General features: G+C 63.0%; 1 protein-coding gene across 2 annotated transcripts in view; it reads right to left on the reverse strand.

Moving 5' to 3' along the window:
* Positions 1-6,986: 6,986 nt before the first annotated feature.
* The window catches only part of AHDC1 (AT-hook DNA binding motif containing 1), a 50,867-nt gene continuing 36,004 nt past the window's right edge, over positions 6,987-21,849 (reverse strand). Inside the window, exons 1-4 of one of the 2 annotated variants that reach the window (XM_054395344.1) lie at positions 14,419-14,701; positions 13,601-13,763; positions 12,500-12,540; positions 6,987-12,007 (exon numbers count right to left, since the gene is read on the reverse strand). In XM_054395344.1, the coding sequence (XP_054251319.1) occupies positions 6,987-11,930 (4,944 nt within the window). In that variant the 5' untranslated portion in view covers positions 11,931-12,007; positions 12,500-12,540; positions 13,601-13,763; positions 14,419-14,701. Of the gene's footprint in view, positions 12,008-12,499; positions 12,541-13,600; positions 13,767-14,418; positions 14,702-21,849 lie in introns of those variants that run through there. The other variant, XM_054395343.1, reaches the window with a different exon arrangement.

Here is a 21,849-nt window from a genome sequence, read left to right on the forward strand (position 1 = left end):
CCTGCTGGTGCCAGCTCCCCCCTCTCCCCATCAGCAGCCATTAACAACAACCCCTGCACCAACCCTTCCTTTATTCCCAGCTTTCCTGGCCCCCACGCTGCTGAGCTCAGCTCCTCCTGCTCCAAAAAGCTTTTCCAAATTTCTGGCAGCTCCCTGCCTTCCCCCACACCCCCCCAGCATTGGCACCCGCACCCTGGGTGCCAGCACCCATGTGCCATGGTGGGGAGCTGGGTGCCATCCACCCTCCCTGAGATGGCAAAGGCACCAGGCTGGGCTTGATTAAACCCAAGGAAAAGCCAGAGCCAGGGCGGGGGTGGGGGGATGAGATGGCTCCCGGGAATGTTAATGGACTCCAGAGCCTTCTGGGCTGGATCCAGCCCGGGGTGGCTGCGGACAGGCAGGAGCAGCCCCGCCGCAGCTGCACTGAGTGCGCCGGGGCTCAGCTGGGGCCTGCAGCTCATGGGGAGCCTGAGAGGAAGAAGGAGGAGTGGGGGGAGGGGGAGGGAGGGGAGGGGGGGCGGGGAGGGACGCTGGGGGTGGAAATTTCTTCCAAGGGCCTGGGCATCCCTTGGGAACAGCAGGGGTGGTCTGGCGTTTCCAGCTGGGCTTCTCACCACCTCCCTCCACTGCCGCCACTGAGGCTGCTTCCGGGGCTGGGGACATGGCACGGGATGGCCCCAGGGGCCGCCGCTGTCGCCCTGCGTCCCCTCCCTGGATGTCCTGGACGGGGACACAAGGACAGCATGGGTAGACATCAGCCGGGGGGGGGGGCTTCAGCAGGGCTCAGGGGGCTGTTTGCTGCCGTGCCGCTGATGGGAAAGGTGCAGCAGGGCTGGGTGCTGGCGTTGGGGCACGGGCGGCAGCACTGCGGTGGGGATGCTGGTGTCGGGGTACCAACACCGGTGCAGGGGTCCTGGTGCGGGTGTCGGGCTACCGATATCGGTGCAAGGGTCCCGGTGCTGGTGCCGGGGTGCCGGCAGCCCCCCAGCACAAGGTGTTCCACACCCCGGCTGCCAGCTGCACTGGATTGCAGGTCTGCCGTGGGAGCCTCCTCCCTCCCTCGTTAGCGTGTGATTAGCATGTCAAGTGGTACAAGTTGGAGGGTAGAAAGGATGCGAGCTAAGAATAATGGCTTCAATTTTCTCCCCGGCACAGCCATTAATTTGCAGCAGGAGGAGGTGTCCAAACCTCCCGGGCAGCTCCGGGTGGCTTTGCTGGCCCCAGCACTGTGGGGTGAAGGCAGGGTCCCATCACTGCCCCCCAGGGCCGGAGGGGGTAATGTGGCCCTCATCCCACTCCAGGTGCAATGGCTGAGCCTGGTGTTGGTAGTGGGATGAACTTGGCATGGGCACAGGTGTGGGCATCCCTGTTTCCAAGGGGATGGAAAAGGTGAAGTGGTGGTGAAGCTGCTTTCCCCTGGCACATGCTGGATCCCAGCAGCAGCCACATTGCCCATGACACATGTGGGCAAAGCTCTGGCTCACCAAGGTCAGCCCTGGGCCTTTCTGCTGGTGCCAGGGATGTGGAGCACCTCTCACCGTGCAGCACTCCAGGGCTCCTGCTCCAGCTCCATTAGCACAGCCAGAGACCAGATCTCTCCTCCCAGCAGAGCTGCTTCGTTAAAACAACAACTTCCAGCCTGAGGAGAGGGTGATGTGGCCAAGCAGGTCCAGCCACACACCTGGGCACCAACCTTCCCTTGCCACCTACACCTAGGAGAAACATTGGTACAGGCTGCCCAGGGAGGGGGTGGAGTGCCCATCCCTGGAGGTGTTTAAGAAACCTGTGGCCATGGCACCTTGGGCCATGGTTTGGTGGCCACAGTGGTGGTGATGATCTTGGAGGTCTTTTCCAACCTGAACGATTCTGTGATCCCACAGCACCCTGGGCACCACATGGCACCACAGCCCTGCTGGGCTTGCCCCAGGTGCCCCCACAAGCAGGTGCCAGGCAAACAGAGAAGCAGTCAGAGAAGCATTTCCTCCACCACGTTTGGAAGCCTTTTCTCCTTCCTTCCCGAAGCAGCTTTTGCAGGGCAGCAGCAGGTCTGTGCTGATACCCCCCTGGCACTCTCTGGGTGCTTCATCCTCTCAATGCCTCATGGTGCCTGAGGGATTGGGTTGAGTTTGCCCCCCCCCCACCCCTCCCAAATACTAATGAACCACCAAAACCCATCCCAAGTCAGAGATGTTTGGTGGACCCTTTGGGGGGTGCCCAGAGCCCAGAGTGGGTGGTTCCCACGAGCCTGGCTGGGTGCTTAGGGTGCCACCAGGGTGCCACTCACACCTTAGAGCAGGGGGTTTGTGTGGGGGCTGCAGTCAGATGGCTTGGTGCCACCCAGCAGCAAGGGGAAGGGGCTTTGCTGGGCCCCCAGCCCACCAAGTGGGGGTTTCCCTAGCATTTCCCCCTCCCATCACACAGCACCGACATCTTTCAGGCTGCAGCAGCTCCGGCAGCCCCCTGCCCGCGCAACCCCCTCAGCCATCAGCATTCACCAGGAGTTCTTCTCCATAGCAACCTCCCTCTGCCCCCCCAGCGCTGCACCAGCCCTGAGCCGCAGCAGCCCTGACCCCGCCGGGATCGCTGACCTCTCCCACCCACAGGCAGCCTGGTGTGCACCCGACCCCCCGACCCCCCACTCCCTTCTTTTCTCCTGGCCCGGAGGATGCCGCAGCCTTCCCCTTCCCCAGCCTGCCAGTCGCTGGATGGTTTTATTTTCATTTGTAGGTTGCTTTTTCTTTGCGGGGAGTGTGGGGGGGGAGCTTCTGTTCCTCCTTTTGGCTCCAGCCATTGCCATGAAGCTCCTGCAGCCCTGTGTGTGCAATCCAGCGTTCCCCATGGGTGCCAGAGAGGGGTGGGCACCCACCCTGCCTGGCAAAGGAATGCCCTATGTCCCCACAGCCCTGAGCGTGAGGCAGCTGGGGAGGGCAAGGGGTTCTCAGGGGGCTCCAGGTGCCACCCTCAGCATAACCCCTGAGATCCCCATGCCCTGAAGCTCACTCTAGCCCCAGGTGCCCCTCCTGGGTGCAATGCAGGGTGCCCCATGTGTGCCAGGGATGGGGAGGGCAGGCACACTTCCCAGTAAAGCAAAGCCCTCTGCACCCCTAGCCCTGAGTATGAGGTGACTTGCCGGGTGGGGAAGGGGAGGGCGGGCAGCATGTCCCAGGGATGCTCCAGTGCCACCCTGGCTATGTCCCCCACCATGACACCTATCCTGGGGGGGCAGGCAGCAGCAGTGCCCCCTCCCTCATCACACCACACCAGAATTTACACCAAAGTTCACCTTTCTTGCTGCAATTCCCACTTTAGGCCAGATCCTGGCATCTCCCCCATAACCGGGCTGGACAGGGGGGGCATTCAGCCTCCCTCCATCCTCCCCCTTCCTTGGCACAGCCAGGCCCCCCCTAAGAGAAGCAAGAGAGCAGCAGGCAAGAACCCAAGGGTTTAATACAGAAAAAGTGGCTACTAGAGATTCCTCCCCAATTAGCACAGCAGGAGGGCAGAACTGGGGGACGGGAGGGGGGGTCATGGGGTGTACTTGGAAGCGGGGGGTGGGTCCCGGCTCTGGCCAGAGCAGCACAGTCCCTGCGTAGCTCAGTGTGGGGGGAGGGAGGGGGGAGGGGGGCGGACACGTTGTTCTGAGAAGTTTTGGGGGGACCAAATCCCTTGTTCATTTCCAGCCTTGGGGTCGTTTGGGTTTGTTTTGGGGGTTCGTTTGGGTTTGTTTTGGGGTCATTCGGTTTGGGTTTTTTTTGCACAATCCACGAAGTTGCCCAGAAAGTGCCAACCCCCCGGGGCGGGGGCATGGGGCAGGATAAGATATTGAGGTGGGAGAGGGATGGAAACGAGCCCCTCCCCCCAGCATCCACTCACACCCTCACACCCTGAGCATCTCCACGACCACCACGTTGGAATCCACAGGAAGGAAGCTGCTGACCCCCACCCCCACCTCCTGCTTTACCCTGACCTCCCCGAACCCCCCAGTTCTCCCCCCAGCGGCTGTGTGATTGATTTGCTCTCTCTTTGTTGTTTTGTGTGGGAGGGGTTGGTTCCTTTTCTTTTCTTGTTTAATTTTTTTTACCTTTTTTTTAAATCTCTTTTTACCCTTTTTACCTCTCCCCCACCTTTTTCCCCCTCTTTTCATTGTTTTTTCCCTGTGGTTGCTGATTTTATACAAACCTTTTGTTGTTGTTGTTGGCTTTTTCCATTTTATACAAATCTCTTTTTTGTTGTTTTGTTGTTGTTCATTTTACACAAGCCTCTTGTTTGTTTGTTTGTTTTCTTGTCCACTTGATACAAACTCAAATCTTTGGCTGTGTACTGCCAAGAATAAAATAAAAAAAACTCAAAACCCATAACCCAACCCCAACCCACCACCACCTCCTCCTCCTCCTCCTCCTCCTCCTCCTTTTAATTTCTTCTTCATCAGCTTCAGAAGAAAAATAAAAATCAAATTTATGAGGAAAAATGGACCAAAAGAGGCAAAAAAAAGGCCAGGGAGCCCCAGGGAGCCCAGAGGGAAGTTTGCACACCACAAAAGCACAGCAGAGGTCCAGAAGGCAATGTACAAGACACGATTTATAATAAAACATTATATACAATAAATAGGTTATTGTAATTTTTTCTTTTTTTTTCTCATTTCTCCTTTTTTTTTAAATGATTTTTCTCCTCTTTTTTATTTTCTTCCTGACTCTCAATCCCTAAATAAATTTATTTACTTCTTTTTTTTTTTTCTCAGTGCACACCTGGTGAGTTTTTGCTTTTGTGGTTTTTTTGTTTTGTTTTGTTTTGTTTTTTTCCCCTTTTCCCCTTTCATCATTTTGGACACTTTGGGATTTTTTCTCCCCCCCACTTAGTGAATATTTTTTAAACGTGATTTCAGCATTTTAAACTTTTTTTTTCTTAGACAACTTTTTTTTCCTTTTTTTCTTTTTCTTTTTTTTTTTTTTTTTTTGTAACTCCTTTTCTTCAAAAGTATTTACAATTGCTGGTTTCTTTTGTGCAGAACGTGAAAATTAAGAAAATAAAACCTAAAAATCACAAGGAGGGTTTTTTTTCCCCCAACCTCCACCCCACCCCCAATCCCAACTCCCCTCCCTCCCCGATTCTGCTTCTGGATTTGGAGGAGCGGGAACGCGGCGCCGGCGCCACGGCCGAGGTGGGGGCCAGTGGCGAAGCTGGGGGCGGGGTGGTGATGGGATCGGGGTGCCCCCGCTGGCAGAGCCTTCTCCTCTGCTCTCCTCTCTGCTGCGGGATGGGCTGGGGGAGGCGAAGGGCGAGGGTGCTGCGGCAGGAGGGCAGGCTGGGGGGAGAGGGGAGAGAAGGGAGAGGAGGAGTCAGCGTCCCACCGCCATGATTCAGCACCCAGCCACACCTGGCACCCACACACCAGCGATCTGGCATCCATAGACCCAAGGGTCTGGAGTTCTGCTCAGCCCCATCTGGCACCCAGGTAACCCATGGGTCAGGCACCCAAGCACCCGAGTGTCTGGGGTCCTCCTCAGCCAGGTCTGGCACCCTAATACCCAGGGATTTTGGGTACTCATCACCCTTGTCTGGCACCCATACACCCAGGGGTCTGGGGTCTTGCTCATCCCCATCTTGACACCCACAAATCCACGGGTCTGGCACCCGCACACCGAGGGATCTGGCACTCATGGACCCACCCAGGTGTCTATACCCTACTCACCCCACATCTGGCACCCATGTGACCCAGAGGCCTGGCACCATGTTCCCAGCACCCAACCACCCTGGGCTATGGCACCACCTCATCCAGGCCTCTGGCACCTCCCCTCCCTGGGGTCCAGCATTCCATCACCTTGGGGTCCAGCACTTCACCAAGCTGAGGTCCAGCATCCCACCACCTGGGGCTCTGGCACCCCATCACCCGGAGCACCAGCATCCTATGCTCTGGCACATGCCCACCCTGGAGTCCAGCACCCTGCCACCCGAGGCTCTGGCACCCCACACCCCAGCCACCCACAGATGCTGGCTCAGATAAGGTCCCTGTGGGGTGACACTCGGGGACAGTGCTTGCATCCCAAAAGGGGCTGGGGGCACCCAGTGGGTGAAGCTTAGTGGTTGCCCTTGGGCTGGAAACCTCACTGGAAAGTGGGGGGCACTCAGTGTGCCCCTGCTGCCCCCTCAGCCCCATGCCACGCTCTCACGGATGTGCACTGGGCAGCGGTGGGGCACTTGGGTGGCACTTACCGGGTGATGGTGACACCTCCGGGTCCCGCTCCCAGAGTCAGGTAGGGGTCAGCTCTCCCAAACACCCCTCGGCCTCCATCCAGCGACAGAAACACCCCGGGGCAAAGCGAGCGGGCACAGGAGGCAGGGTGGGGAAGAAACCCCCCACAGCCCCAACAAGACCCCCGGCCAGGCTGCGGGCAGGGGGCACCCAGCCACCGACCTCCCAGACCCTGAGGCCACCTCCTGCCCTCCGTGGCTGTGCTGGGCGGGGCCTGGCGGGGGTTGTCGGTCTGTCCAGCTGTCCGTCCGGCGGTCGGATTGTCCTGCTGCGGGGCGGGGGGCGCGGGGGTGGTGGTTTGGAAAGCAGAGCCAGGCGGGGGGCAGGCGGAGCAGGTTTGAGTGCGGGGGGGGGGGGTGTACAAAGTGGGGGGGTTGCTCTCTTCGTCCGTTGTTGGTTTGTTGGTTTTTTTTTTCCTTTTGCTTATTTTGTAACTTTTTAAACTTTTTTCTCCTTTTTTTTTTTTTTTTCTTTTTCTTAGAAAACAACTGACCAAAGGGCTCCAATCCCAGTTAAATACAGAACTTGAAAAGTGTTCCAGAAAAAAGTGCTGGCTAAATTACCTCTGAAAGAGAAACACAACACGGAGATGGGGAGGGGGGGAGAAGGAGGACACACGATGAGAGGGGCCTGGGAGTGCCCCATGCCAGCCTGCCCTGTGCCATCCCCCCTGAAGCCCGAAGCCCCACCTACCCTGTAACAAAACCTCGCTGTCCGGGTGGCATGTCAGCAGGCACTACAACGAGGTGACTGTAAAAGTGTCCTCAGGGTGCTGTTGCTCTACCATGGGGCCCAAGAACCCGCTCTTCTGGGGGGGGGGCATGACGGGGTGCCCCTGGGGTGCAAAACTGGGGTACCTGTAGTTGTCCTGCAGCTGCAGCATTGAGTCTCTCGGTACGGGGGAGATGTTCAAGTCATTGATCAAGGGGCAAGCGTAGGGTCCTCGGTGGTGAGCCCGGGACATCTCCAAGGGCTCCTTCTCGCCCTTGGAGGGGTGGGCGCCGCTCGGGCTGCCCAAGTGGGGGTTCAGACACGAGGGGTCCGTCCTGCCCATGAAGTCTACCAGCATCCCGGCCCCCGCTTTCCCGTCGTAGGAGGGGCTGCGGGTGCTGGCGTTGGGGGAGTACCAGTAGGGAGGGTTTTTGCAGCTGGGGGAGTCGTAGTGCGGTTGTGGCATGGGGAGGTCGCGGCAGGCCAGGTGAGGGGCGTGTGGCAGGGCCCCCCCCTGCATGCTGTGTTTGAGCGAGTCGCAGGTGGGAAGCTTGCGGAGGTCACCCGCCCGTAGGTCCTCCTTAAAGGCCAGGGTCGGGGAGCAGTTGGGCGAGAAGGCTTTCTGCAGGCCGGCCTCGAAGACAGTCTGCGGGGTGGGGCCGCCCAGCTGGTGCGGCAGCGCCGGGAAGTGCTTGCCCTCCAAATCCGGCTGTCCCAGCCCGGGGGAGTCGCTCTGGAACCCCTGCACGAAGGTCCCGTCTGAGGGGGTTGAGGGGTTCATGGAGTAGGGGCCGGTGTAGTCACAGGGGTCCCGCTCGCCCACCCCGAAGCCCCGGGACTGGGAGGGCAGTGGGGACATGCTGCTGTCCCCGCTGTAGTAGTCCAAGCCCAGGTCGGTGCTCTCCTGGAACAGGGGGTTGACTGCCTGGGACTTGGTGGGGAACTTGGCCTTGCCCGTGCCCCTCTCCTTCTTGGAGGCACAAGCTCCCCGGGACCCTCGGGGCTGCCGGGGTCCTGTGCTCCTCTTGGAGGGGTACACGGAGGAAGAGGAGGAAGAGGAGGAGAAGCTCAGGTGGGAAGTGTCGAACATGTCCACCTTCTTCCGTCGGCCCCGGCCAGGCTTGGAGTTGCTCTGGAAGAGGACGCTCTGGTTCCAGTTGTAGCCCGGGGCGGAGGATGCCTCGTTCCAGTCCATCATCAGCTTCTCCAGGCTGGAGAGACTGGACTGGCCTTCGCTGGATGAGGCCTCGCTGTTGGCACGCCGGTAGCCGGCTGGCTGGTTGAACTGGGTGCTGTCGGAAGAGGACTCCGAGAAGGTCTCCGAGACCGTCTGCTGCTTGGCTTTCTGTGGGGTGTAGTTGGAGATGTCCAGGATGACGTTGGGCTCGTTGAGGTGGCACTCAAAGCCCGGGTTGTAGAGCTGGCTGAAGGCCTCCGAGCTCCAGTCCAGCCCTCCGTAACCCTGCCGGAAAGCCCAGGGCGCGGAGCCGGGGAACTGCCGACAATTCTCAGGTGAGGGCTGGAAGGAGGCCGAGCCCTTGGGCACCATGTAGCCGCCGGGCGATACGGTGCTGGCCCGGCTGTCACACCTCAAGGGGGTGTGTGAGGCGCTGGAGAACTGTGCCCCCTGCTCGGCGCTGTTGAAGAAGGCAGCTTTGCCCAGCGGCAGGCTGGGACCGGCCGTCTGCGGCGCGTAGCCGGCGCTGTGGGCGCTGCTGGGCGAGGACGGGAGGCTGCTGCCGCTGCCGTAGGCGAAGCTGCAGTCCTTGCTGTTGGGGCAGTCTTGCGAGTACTGCTTCCCCGGCGGGAACACGCTGGCCGGTGCCACGCTCTGCCCGCTGCCGTAGCTGCCGTAGGGCGAGTAGCCGGAGGTGCCGCTGGCCGCCGGGTGAGCCGTGGGGGACCGGGAGACGGCCGAGGGCGGTGCCAGCTTGGTGAACGCCTCAGCACCCCGGCACTCCGATGACCCTTGGGCTACCCCATAGGTGGCGGCGGCGGCGCGGCCGGGGAACGCAGGCCGGCCTTGCAGCGCCGCGTGGAAGGCAGCCTCGGCACCGGGGGTCGCCGCCGCCACCTTGCCCCCCCGGGCCGGGTAGGCAGCCAGACCCCGCTGGCCCGGCAAGGCGGCCGGGGGGGCCGTGTAGGCGGCGGCTGACTTGCGGGACTCGGAGCGTGAGGCCGAGAGGGCGAAGTCGAGCAGGTCGGAGGAGTCGTCTGAGTCCAGCAGCGAGCGGAAGTAGCCGGTGAAGAGGCTGTGCCGCTCCGGGCCAGCCTCCGCCTGCGAGGACGGAGCGCTCCCGGCGTAGAAACCGGCACGGCCAGAGGAGCCGGACTCCAGCCCGGGGGAGTGGAAGGGTCTCGCCTCAGCCCCTTGGTAGCCACCATTGCGGCCGGCCTGGCCGCTGGGGTGGCCGTGATGGGGGGCCCAGGGGCTGCCCTTCTCCCCAGCAGCCCACTCAGCGCTAGCGTCACCAAAGCTCTGCCCGGGGTTAGGCTCCGGGAACAGGGCTCCGTTCTTGCGTGCGCGGCGCTTCCGCTTGGGTTTGCCCACAGGGTCGGGCTCGGGCCGGCCCCGCTTGCGCGGGTGCACGGCATCGGCGTGGAGGGCCGTGGGAGCTTTCTTCTTCTTCCCAATGCCCTCAAAGAAATCGCTGAAGGAGCACCGGGCAGCGCGGGCAGCGTGGCCCCCGCCGCGCCCCCCGAAGCCGCCCGCCTTGCCGCCGCGCCGGCGGAAGCCCTGGACGCGGTGCAAGAAGTGGGAGATGCTCTGGGTATCGGGGGCCTGGTGGATGGACTCGGGCTCGCTGGGGGTCCAGCAGCGGGGCGGCGAGCAGCGCCCCGAGCACTGGCTCTGCCGGTTGAGGAAGGCCAGCTTGGCCAGCACGTCCGAGTAGTCAGCCTTGCTGTCATTGGTGTCGGCGATGTAGGAAGGCTGGGGCGAGGCCAGCTTCTGCTTCCTCCTCCTCCTCTTCTTCACCTCTGGGACTGGCTCCTTGGGCTTGACTTGGCCCAGCAGCAGGTTCTTGGGGGGCCTGCCCCGCTTGCGCTTCAGGATGATGGGCATCTCCCCCGGGGGGAAGACCACCACCACGTTGCGCCCGTTGTTCTTCATCTTGAGCAGCGGTGTGGGCTCCATGGAGCTGCTGGCTGCCAGCTCCTTGCCCTCCAGGTTCAGGTTGCTGCTGAGTGACGATACCTTGTAGGTGGTCTTGTTCCTCCTGCCCAGGGACACAGGGATCTTGGCCATCTTCACCACCATCTTCCTTACCCCTCGGCACTTCATCTTCCTTGCCGTTGCAGGGGGCTTGGGCACCTCGTCAGTGTCCAGGGTGGTGGTAGTGGGCGGTGGTGGGGGACTCAGCAGTGGGGTGCTGGGCACCTCAGGCCCGGGGGGCACCTCGGTGGGCAAGGCGAGGGGGGACAAGACGCGGCTCTCGGAGGCAATGTCCACCCGGCGCCCTCGCCCTGCCCTCCTCCTGCGGCACAGCATCTTTGGTTTGTCTGTCCGGCGCAGGGCGTATTTGCGGTGGTCCTCGCCGCAGCGCCCAGCCCCCCGGCTGCCACAGGGACCCCGTTTCACCACACTGCTCAGGGGGCACCCCCCGAGCCTGGCCTGCAGTCCGTGGGGCCGTAGCGGGTCCCCGGTGCCCGTTTGTGCCTCCAGCAGCTCCGAGACGGTCCCCAGCGGTTGCGTCTCCAGCAGCGAGGGCTCAGTGGGCAGCAGCGGGGTCCGAGCGTCCAGCAGTGGTGGCTCCAGGGCCCCAGGGAGCGGCTCCAGCGTCTGCAGCCCCAGGGGCTCAGCCAGGGGCTCCAGTGACTGCAGCTCCAGCGACTCAGACAAAGGCTCCAGCGACTGCAGTTCCAGCGACGCTGAAAGTGGCTCCAAAGACTGCAGCCCCAGCGGCTCCAGATTTTGCAGCTCCAACGACTCCGGCAGTGGCTCCAAGCTCTGCGAGTCGAGCAGCTGGGGTTGTGACTCAAGGGACTGGGAGTCCAGCAGCCGGGACTGGGAGTCCAACTCCTGAGCTGGCAGCAACTGGGGCTGCGGCTCCATCGCCTGTGACTCCAGCAGCTGCGTTCCCGGGCACGCCAGCGAGGCCAGCTCGTTCAGGATGTCTGCCTCGGCCAGGTCCGAGTAATCGCCGGTGTCGGGCTGGGAGCAGCCAGCTTCCTCTGTCGAAGCTTTGGAGGTCCCCCCAACACCCCCACTGTGTCCGGGAGGCTGCGGGGTGCTCCCCCCGCCGCCATCAACTTCTCCATCGCGGGCAGGAGGCCGGGGGTGCCGCGGCGGCTCCGTCTTGCAGAGTGCCCCCCGCTCCTCGGGGCTGCGGATGCTGTTGGCCAGGGAGGGCGAGGAGAAGAAGCTGTACTGGAGGTCACGGTCGGCGGGCAGCAGCCGACTGTCCTCGTGGGCGCCGCCACCGCGCAGGTTGCCGCAGTCCAGGTGCACGCCGCTGCTCTTGAGGTCCTCAGAGAGGCGGTTGAGGTCCTTCATGATGTCGATGAGCTGCACCACGGGGTGGAGGTTGATGTGGCCGTTGCCGCACTTGCTGCGGAGCAAGGCGAGGATGCTGTCGACGTTGCAGGGGCCCGAGGCCAGCGTCACGTCAGGGAAGGTTTTGAGCGCCCGGTCACGGGCGGCTGCCTCCTCCGCGCTTTGCCCCAGGATCCGGGGCTGGCCGGCACAGCCCAGCAAGTCCTGCGCCGCCTTGGTGCCCCCGTGGACGCCCTGGCACCGGTCGGCCGGGTCGCCGTGCAGCAGCGAGCCCACCTGGTGCTCGCGGCCGAGCGTGGGGCACGATCCCTCGGGGAAGCTCAGCACGCTGCAGGACAAGGCCTTCTCCGCCGGGCAGGCCGGGGGGCGCTGCACAGGGTGCCCAGGAGGGTAGAACTCAGGCTCTCGGGCGTAGTCGGGCGAGCCGCGCACAACGCTGGTCGTTACCACTGGGCCCGGGGGCTTCACGCGCATCCTGGCCTCCTCCTCCCCCGCGTGCCGCTGGGCCGAGCAGTTGCTGACATGGGGGTCAGGGAAGGTGGCACCAGGACCTGTGTGGGGCAGAGGAGAGGACAGTGAGGCTCCGAGAGCACCACCAGCCAAATGCGGCTGGCGATGCCGTGCTCTGTCCCAGATGCCCCCGGAGAGGGGGTGCCCTTGTTCACCTCCCTGTCTCACCCCTGCCCTGTCACCAGTGATGACCTGGGAACCTGTCCCTGCCACCCCCAGCCTCCTCCCTTGCCCACTGCACTGCTGGGGAAATAAGGTGCAGCCTCCTGCCCTGCTCAGGAAGGGGCTGGATGCCCTCCCCCATGGCAGAACCACCTGTGCCAGCCTGGCATGGAGCCACCTCCAAGGGAGAAGCAAGATGGCTGTGCCCATGGGGTTCTGGGCTGTCCTGTCCCCTCTGTGGGGCAGAGCCAGGGAGTCTGGGGGGCTGTAGGCCAGAACTAGAGAGTCCATGGGGGTTGTGGAGCTGTAGCTGATAGGTCTGGGGGGGTCATGGAGCTGGAGCTAGAGGTAAGGCTGGGGTTGGGACTCACCCTTGGCTTTGCTGGTGCTCTTGCTGTTGCACTTGAGCTCCCTGCAAAGGAAGGGGGTGCATAGGGTTAGCTCCCAGCTGGGAGGGGTACCACTGCCTCCCCCCCCATCCCCCACTGCCCAGCACCAGCCCTCCAGGGGACACACCTGGGGCTGATCCTCCTGTGCTCCCACAGCTGAGAGGCAGCCAGGTGGCAGGGGGCTTGGAGGCTACCTCCGATCTGGGGGATAAAGGCGACACATTTACCCCCCACACACCCGCTCCCAACCCCTCCACGGGAGAGGGGGGCTGGGCGGGGGGGGCTGTGGGAAGGAGATGGGGGCGCAGTGGGAAGGAGGTGGGTGGTCTCCCAAGGATGGGGAGGAGGTGCCCTGGGGATGAGGGAGGGGGGGAGATGTCCCAGGGATCTGGGGGTGGGGCTCGGTAGGAGGGAGGAGTGATGTCCCAGGGCTGGAAGGGGGCTCCGCGGGAGGCGCGGGGGTGTCCCGGGGAGGGGGGCTCGGCGGGGGCCCTTTGGCTGCGCTGTCGCTAGGTGTCCCCGGTGAGCCGCGCTCCGCCACCGCCCCGGTCCGCCCCCCGCCCCGTCTCGCCCGGACACACCGGGGATGATGGGCGAGGAAGGGGGAGTTGGTTCTTTGCCGGCGGAGGCGGCTCAACGTGTTCCGCACACCCTTCCCTCCACCTCCTGCCATCCGCCCACGCACCAATGAGCACCCCACGCTCAGATGCTGCCCCCGCCCCGAGGTGACGCTGCCCGGTGCCAATACCCACCCTCTGCCATCGCCTCTGCCTCAGTTTCCCCTTGGCGGCAATGAGGGCAAAAGTGATGTCTACGGGGAAGATATTTGCACGAACGCACCCCACCCTGCACCCCATGCGGGGCCAGCAGACACCCCTATCTGCCCCCCCCCAGATCAAGCCATGGGCTCTGCACAGCTGAAGATGTTTCCCCCCTGATTCTCAGCCATACTTTGTGGCTCCCTCCTCTCTCCTGCCAGGGCAGGGATCGGCAGAACAGAAGCAGCCAACCTGCTGCCAACTTGCTAACACCAGTGCAGCCCCCACTCCCCGTTCCCGGGGCTCAGGCCCCCCCGCGGGGTACCTGGGCCGCGGGTGTTTGCAGTGCAGGTTCACTCTGAAGCTCCTGCTGTCGCCGACGCTGCCAGGCTGGCGAGGGCCCGAGCCCTGGGCACGCGGGAGCCACTCGGTTGGCAGGCTGGCACCGTTCTCCAGTGCGACGGGCTGGCAGGCGACTGATCTCCCATCTGCTCCATCAAGAACAGAGACCCCCCCCCAACTCCATCAGCCTGGCAGACCCCTCCCAGGGAGCATCCCCCTGCCCTGGGCTGGCATCGGTGCCCGCTTGGCTTGGTACCTGCCCATTCAAAGCCACAATCCACAGGGATGCCCAAGGACCCATGCTGACCCCTCTGCCCCATGGGATGGGGGCACTGTGGGATACCCAGGCACAGGGTGGCATTTCGGAGCAGAACATCCTGCTGCGGCCATGCCTTCAGCTGAGGGCTACCCATTCGAGGCAGAGCATCTCCCTGCCAGGCTGTGGGAACCTGTGTGCACACCACGGTGTGGGCATGGCCACACGGATGTCCCTGTTGCACACATGCGTGCAAGCTCTCACAGGTGGGCATCCGCACTCCCTCGTGTGACACTGGTGCATATTGGGGGCCAGGCACCCAAAGCAGCTGCCCGTCCCGCAGAGGGGTGCCCGGCAGACCCCCCCCCCCAAGCTATCGCCATTGCCCTGCCTGCCAGCGTGCCCGCGCGAATCACTGCTTGCCGGCTCCCTTCCCCAGCACACAGACGCAGACACACAAGCAGCCGCCCGGAGCGATCCAGGCTCCTCCCGGTGTCTGGATTAGCTGACAACTTATCAACAAGGCAAGGAAGGAGAACTCAAACCTGTCAGTCCGTCCGCATCCCCCTCCCTGCCTACCCTGCTTTTCCCCAGCAGCCTTTGGGCGCAGAGTTGGCACCGAGGCGATGCGGGCACCTCTCCGGCCACTGCCTGCTCGGTGTAGAGTTACGCCAAGGGCAGTGTGGAGCAGGAAAATATGCGCTCGAAAGACCGGTCCGGGCTCTGCCGAGGCTGCTGCCGTGCCCAGAGAGCGCTGGGAGGGGAGCTGGGCAGGAAGGAAGCAGCCGGGAGCCTTTCCAGAACAGCCGCTGCGAGCCGGTCCCCGCCGCACAGCTCGGCGGGCAGCGCCGGGGGGGTCCCCTAAACCTGCACCCCTGACCCCAGCGTGCCCGCGGTGGATGTGCTGGCAAAGCCTGTGGGATGGCCACAGGGTGCCCAGTGTGGTGCATGGCACCCACTGGCGTGCGTGCCACCCGTTCACAGCATTCGCTGGTGTGCACCCATGGGTGCCAGAGGAGCTGGGCACATCCCCCTGCCCATTCAACCAGCTCTTAACCCAAACTGGTTGGCACTAGAGCCCTGCTTTTGGTCCTGTCAGGGCCACATGTCCAGTGTCAAGGCGGGGGGCACTTCTCCCTCACCCCAACCAACCCCTCCCCACAGCAGGGACCACCTCCTTCACCCTCATACCACCCACCCCTCACCATGCAGCCAGCCATCAGCCACCAGCCCTCCCCACTCCCACAGCGTGGGGCAGAAGATGGGAGCTGGGTGGTAGGGAGGGGGCTGCTGGGGGGTAACTGGGCAGACTGGGACGCTGGCCATGCCACAGCGCTCACTTTCACCTCCCTGCTTAGCCCCAGGCAGCCACCACATGTTTCCCATTAGGCTCTCTGGCCTTCGCCATTCCTGGCTTCTTCTCCAGGGGTAGGGCTCTGGGGCTCTGTTTCTTTTTTTTTTTTTTTCCTTTTCTTTTTTTTTCTTTTTTTTTTTTTTTAATTTTTATTTTTTCTCCCTCCTCCTCGCCGGTTACAAAACACCAGCAGAGACCACACAGGCGAGGAGGGATGGAGGGAACCAGAAGGACACAGAGAGAAATGGGCGCTGTGGGTGGGGGAGAGGCAGCGAGAGGGGGGTGCTGTGATGGCTTGAGAAGGGATGGGGGGGGGGGGTGGATTTTGGGGAGGGTAGGAGAAGCGGGGGGGAAGCAGTCGAGATTGCAGTCACCTCCACATCCCACCTCCTGACCCCGCAGCCCTGCAAAGATAACAGCCCCCGAAGACTTGCTGACTCGCCTCGCAGAAATCCAATATCCTTCGCCTGCTGAACTAATCGACTACCTGGGCTCCCACCTCCCCTGCCCGGCCTTAATCCTGCTGCTGCAAAGCTTTAATTAGTTTAACGGCTTCAGCCTTGATGGAGCTTGGTGGCGAGTGCCATGGTTCCCCCCTCCCGCACCACCTCCCTCCAGCCCAGGCAAGCTCCCACTGGGGTGCTGCGAGGTGGCACCGGGAGGGTGCACAGGGTTGGAGACATCCCCGCTGTGTCCCCTGCGGGTGCTGGCACCCTGCCCTGACCCCCAGTCTGAGTGAGGAGGGCGGGGGGGGGGAGTGGAAGGGCTTTGCTTGGCACCGGCGTGGCGGCAGGCATGGCCCCACAAGACACGGCCATGGTTTGGTGCCCAGCTCTGAGGCCACCCAGACGTCAGGGTGGGGCCGGAGATGCCACCGGGAGACAAGCAGACGGCAGGGACGCAGCCGCCACACAGATGGGGCCAGGCCGGCCCCACACCTCCCGTCCCCCCGCGGCACCGCACCCAGCCGCCCGCGGCACCGGTGCCAAGCGGCCCCCACACGGCTCCTACACTTCGCCACTCCCTGGGCACCACGGGAGACTGGGAGGTGTCAGGGTGGCCATAAATACTCTCACATGGGTGTCCCTGGACACCCCCATCAGCCTAGTTCAGTGTTACAGCTGTCCCCTGCATGCACGCGCACACATCTGGGGCACTGCAGAGGTGCCCTCCGGCGGCACACACACATCTGGGGGCACCACAGAGGTGCAGCTCCCTTGCACATGCCCCCCCATGCCTGGGACCTGCTGTCCCCTCTGTGCCCTGTCCCTCGCACCCTCCCACGCCCCCTTGCTGGCTCCACCCCCTACCCCCCCCCCCCGCCCGCCCCGTGAGTCCCTCTCCAGCTCGTCCTGCGCCTGCTGACACCAATGGAAAATCCCCTCCAGTCCCTCCAGTGACAGCTTCCTGGCAGGCGCTTTCCGAGGGCTTCCGTCTTCCCCAGCCGGGCCCCCAGGCCACTCTTCCCTGAGCCGTGCAGGGGGTCACACACGCAGGAGAAACCGACCTCCACAGACCACCCCTAAATCCAGCATCCCCCTAAAGCACACAGGTCCTGCTCCCTCCTCTTCCTCCCCACATCTCCCCACCCTGCCCACACCCCACTCTGGGCACCCCCTGTGCACCTCTGAACCAGGGGCACCCAGCAGCACCAGGGGTCCCACCCAGAAGCTCTCCCAGGGCACCCACCCCTGCCTGGGGAGCCAGCCCCCTGTGATGCCACCAGCACATGGGCTGGGAGCAGAGCAAGAGCTAGGGGTCCAGAGGGGTGGGCAGAGACGGGGCACAGGGGGCTCGCAGGTGGCCCTGACCCCTCCTGCGGCTCTGCCCTTGGGGCTCGACCCTGCTGTCACCACAGCACCGTCCTCTCTGCCATGCTGCCATCAGGAGCAGATGGTGCCTGGGCTCCATCTTAGGTAATGGGTCCAGCTGAGCTGCTCGGCCACCACGGCCCTTCCCAGGGCTGTTTGCCACCAGAAGAGAGGGGGTTGGGGTGTTTGCCACCTGAAAAGAGGGGGTTTGGGCGTCCCCCCCACAAGCAGGGAGCTGTAGGGTAACATACCCTGCCCAGTGCAGTGCCAGGATGTGGAGTCACTGCAGGAGGAGATTGTGGTGCCAGAGAAGGGCTCGAGGCACCTGGGTCATGTGGCCCCAAGGGAGAGCTGGGGCTGGGAGCCACCCTCCCAGGGCACCCTGAGGTGCCATGTCCATAGGGCAGGCTAAAGTACCCACCCTGGCACCAGGGAGTGGGATCTGCAGGTCTTGGTGTTCTCCTAAGCACCCAGTGCTGCAGCACAAAACATCTCCCAAATCCCCTGGGAGCAGGGACCCTGGGGACAGCAGTGTCCCTGTGCTGCTGGGGACACTGCTGGGCTGGGGACAAATGCCTTCTCTTAGCCTGGCCCCAGGTGTGCTGCTGGCATCAGGATCTCCAGCAGTGCAGTCCCCAGTCTGGCTGGTGCCATCTTCAGGCCTGGAGGAAACTTTGATGGGTTCAGCCCTGTCACAGTGCCCTCGAGGTGGGCAGGGATGGGGGTGGCCTAGTGTCTGGTCCTGGTATTGTGAGAAACTGTCTCCCCTGCAGCAGCCATTCCCCTGCAGCAGTCACCCTCCCTGCTGTGACCATCTCCCTTGCAAGAAACATCTCCCCTGCCGCAAGCATTTTCCCTGCAGTGATCATCTCCCCTGCAAGAGGCCATCTGCCACGCAATCGCCTCCTCCCCCGGAGGAACCATGTCCCTTGCAGCGACCATCATCCCTGTGACAGCCACCTCCCCCAGGAGAAACCATCTCACCTGTGCAGAACATCTCCCCTGGAAGGACCACCTGCTCTGCAGCAACCATCCCCCCTGCAAGCACCATCCCTCCTGCAAGGACCCTTTCCCCCACAACGACCATTTCCCCTGCAATCACCTCTCTTGGACCTTCTCCACCTTCTCCACCACGGATGTAGGTGGCTGCAGCCCCCTAGGGCCATGCTGTGGGGGACGCCCTCCCCTCCACAATCAGATGTCCCCAACTTCGGTGGCGTCATCCAGCGGAGGCACAAACCCTCCTCTCCCACTCCAACCCCCCCATCCCCAGCAGGGTCTGACCCACCCTCCTTGGCTGGATGGGGGTGGCAGGCGGTGGCGGTGGGGCTGGGGGTGGCCCGGGGGGAGCTGGGGCGGTGGAGCCACTCGACAGATGGACGGCAGAGACGGTGGCACCTCGGCCGGCTGGAGCCCAGCGCCGCAACTAGGAGCGCGCAGGGAAAGAGCTAAATTTAGCTGCTCTCCGCGGTGCCAGCTTTGTTCCCCCGCCCCGTCGACCCGGCGCGGGAGGAGAGCAGCCTGACTGGCCCCCTCCTCTACCCTCTGCTTGTTGGGGATGGGGGGACACACGCGCGGGACACCCCAACACCCATCCCTCAGGGTACGGGGTCGGGGTGCCAGCCTGGGGTGCCCCTTGGGGAGCTGGCTGCTGTTGCCAGCTCTCCTCCACCTGATGGTGGTGCTCTGCCCCAGAGGGGTGAGCATGGCCACCTCCCCCTCAAAAAAAAAAGTGTCAGCAGGCCGGAGGCTGCGCAGAGGGCCGTGCCCCCCTCCCTGGGCTCCCTGTTATAGCCACACATGAGTCACAGCCGCGGTGTGTCCCTGCCCAGCGCGGCCGCGCAGGGTCATGTAACACCCGCGGCCAGCCGGCAGGGACGGGGGCTCCAAAACCTGCCCACAGCAGCCCCTGCCCACAGCCTGTGGCACCCGGGGGTGGCTCTGCAGCCCTCTGAGATCCTGCTGCGGACCTCTGGGGCTAAGGGTGTGTGTGTGTGTGTGATACTCAGGTCCCCCCATAGCCATCAGGCTGCGGGGAGCTGCGGGTTAACACCGAGCAGGGCCAGGAGCGCAGTAACATTTGGAAGGTGCCAGATGGAATCGTGCCCGTGCCGAGGGCTCGCCCGGCACAGCCACGTCCCCCGGCGCTGGGGCTGGGGGACTGCCCACGGCAGCCAAGGGGCACCCCGCTGGCATGTGGGGATGCCAGCTGTGTAACCCACCAGGGAAGTCCTGGGTCACCCAGCACCCACCCCCAGCACTCACCCCCAGCACCCACTGCAGGGAAGGAGGCAGAGGGGTCCAGGTGCACCTGGCGAGCTCATGGCATCATGGCAGTACCCACTGGGTGCCAACACCGCACCAGAATAGGCAGGTGGGGACTGAGGGGGGAGGTTCTGGGCAGGGGGAGAGCAACCAGTTGCCTCCCTTGGCCAATTTTAGAAACTGGCTCGACAAGAAAAGCAGAATGGGCCGGGCAGGATTAACGCCGGCGGGGGCCCGGGGGGGGACCTCCCCCCCCCCCCCCCTTTTTCTCTCTCTTTTTTTTTCTTTCTTTCTTTCTTTTTCTCTCTCTCTTTTTTTTTTTTTTTCCTGTTGTGGGAGGCGCGCAGGAGTTGAGCGGAAACTCCTGGCTGCGGATCCTGTTTCCTGGGAGATGCGGCGCGGTGCAGGGCTGAGCTGGGGCCGAGCTGGGGTGTGGGAGCCTCTGGGGACCGTGCCAGGGCTGGCGTGTCGGGGCAGGGGCACAGGCAGGGGGGGCAGATTTGTCCACCCCCCTCGGCAACCTGGCATCCCCACACACAGCACCCACCGATGGGTACAGAGGATCGTGCCCACGTGGGTGGATCCATGGAAGAGTGGGCGACCATCGGGAGGATTGGGCACTCACGGGAACACCCACAGGGAGGATTGGGCAACTATGGGGAGGACTGGGCACCCATGGAGAGGGTTGTGCATTCATGGCAAGGAGTGGCCACACATGAGTGAACTCATGGGGAGGATGAGGAAACCATGGGGAGGATTGGGCACTCATGGGGTACCCCTGTGGAGGACTGGGCATCCATAGGTGCATCCATGGGGCAAGGACAATGCACGTGGGCATGGGTACAGGTGCATGTGTGCACCCACCTGGGTGCAGGTGGACCCACAGGTACAGAACATGGGTGCACACATGGGTACATGCTGGTATATACACAGGCATGCCAGCACGTGGATGTGCAGCACCCACCACCCACACAGGATCACACCCACTTGGGCACAACACACCAAAAAACACTACGGTGCCCCTGCCTCCTGCCTAGTGGGCACCCGGGCAACACCCATAGGCTCTTGCAGTGTGGGGACCCCCTCCAGGTATGGCCAGACTGGCACCGTGGACCCCCATCCCACCCCCTGGCAGTGGCAGAAGCAGGAGGCCATTGACAGCTCATGCCAGACTGATGCCCCGATCAGAATGGGTAACCCCAAAACACAATTCCCCTCCAAGAGAGCCCAAAAATCCCAAGAGGGGGGGCGCAGGAAAGCAGCCAGAGTCCAGTGGTGGGGACACAGATACAAGTGGGGAAACTGAGGCAGAGAGCAGGACGGGCACTGTGCAGGGTGCAGATGGAAACAAGCAGCTTCGGCCATCTCTCCCAGAGGTCCTGTGCCACCCCAGCTCCCCAGTCCACTCCCACCCAGCTGCCCTGCCAGCTCCAGTTGCAGGCAGGCTGTGACACGATGTGTCTCGGGGGTGGGAACAGAGGGCAGAGTCCCTCGGAGGCAGCGAGTCAGGGCACCCAGCCCTGCCCACATCGTGCCACAGTCCTCTGGCATTTCCACCGCAGCCCCACGGGAGCTCCGGGGCGCACACACCTCTGGATACACCTCCCGGCTTGTCTCTCCCCTTCACCAGGCGCCTGCCATTCCAATTGGCAGAGCAGAAGTTGCCGGCAGAGCCCCGGCGCGGCTCGCACACAGCCTGTCACTCACACATCACTTTGTAGATGCCCATAAATTGCTTCATTACCTCTTCTAATTGAGGAGAACGCAGCTGCTGTGGGGCGGTGACAGAGCGCCTTGCCTTTGAAGGATGCCTCCCTCACCAAGGCTGGGTCCAGCAGAGCTGCAGAGCCCCCCCTCCCCTCCCCACAGCCCCCCCCAGCATCCCAATAATCATAATAACAATAATAATAATGAGAATAATCAGAATAATCACAGCAGCCAGACAGACCCCGCAGCAAAGGGCAGCAGGGCTCATGCGGGCTGCAGCCTGCATGTGGGAGCAGGGAGTTGAGGTGCTGTGTGGGGAAACTGAGGCAGCATAGAGGGTGGGATGCAAACCCCTGTGCTGTGCTGGCACCCTGGGGAAGACCATGGTGGTGCCAGGGCTGAGGGACAACCCCATGCTCAGGATGGGCAGAGCATGGACACAAACCTCTGTGTCCTGCTGGCACCTTGGGGAGGACCATTGTGGTGCCAGGGCTGAGGGATCTCACGCTTAGGATGGACAGAAAGTGGGATGCAAACCTCTGTGTCCTGCTGGCACCTTGGGGAGGACCATGGTGGTGGCGTGGCTGAGGGACAACTCCATGTTCAGGGTGGGCAGAGCATGGAGCGTGTCTCAGGGCTCGCCGGGAGGATTTGGGGTGCAAGGGTGAGATCAGCTCTGCCAAAACTCCTTGGGGAACTTCCCACCTCTGCTTAGGGCTGGGGCTGGAGCTGGTTCCATCCCCCCAGCTTCACCGGCATGAAGCCAGGGGTCCCTGGCACCCTCCCGTGTCCCCATGCCCTGCACTCCAGCCCCGTGTGGGCCCGCTGGCTTTGTCTGG

This window comes from Indicator indicator, chromosome 33 (genome assembly GCF_027791375.1).
Source record: "Indicator indicator isolate 239-I01 chromosome 33, UM_Iind_1.1, whole genome shotgun sequence".
NCBI lineage: Eukaryota > Metazoa > Chordata > Aves > Piciformes > Indicatoridae > Indicator > Indicator indicator.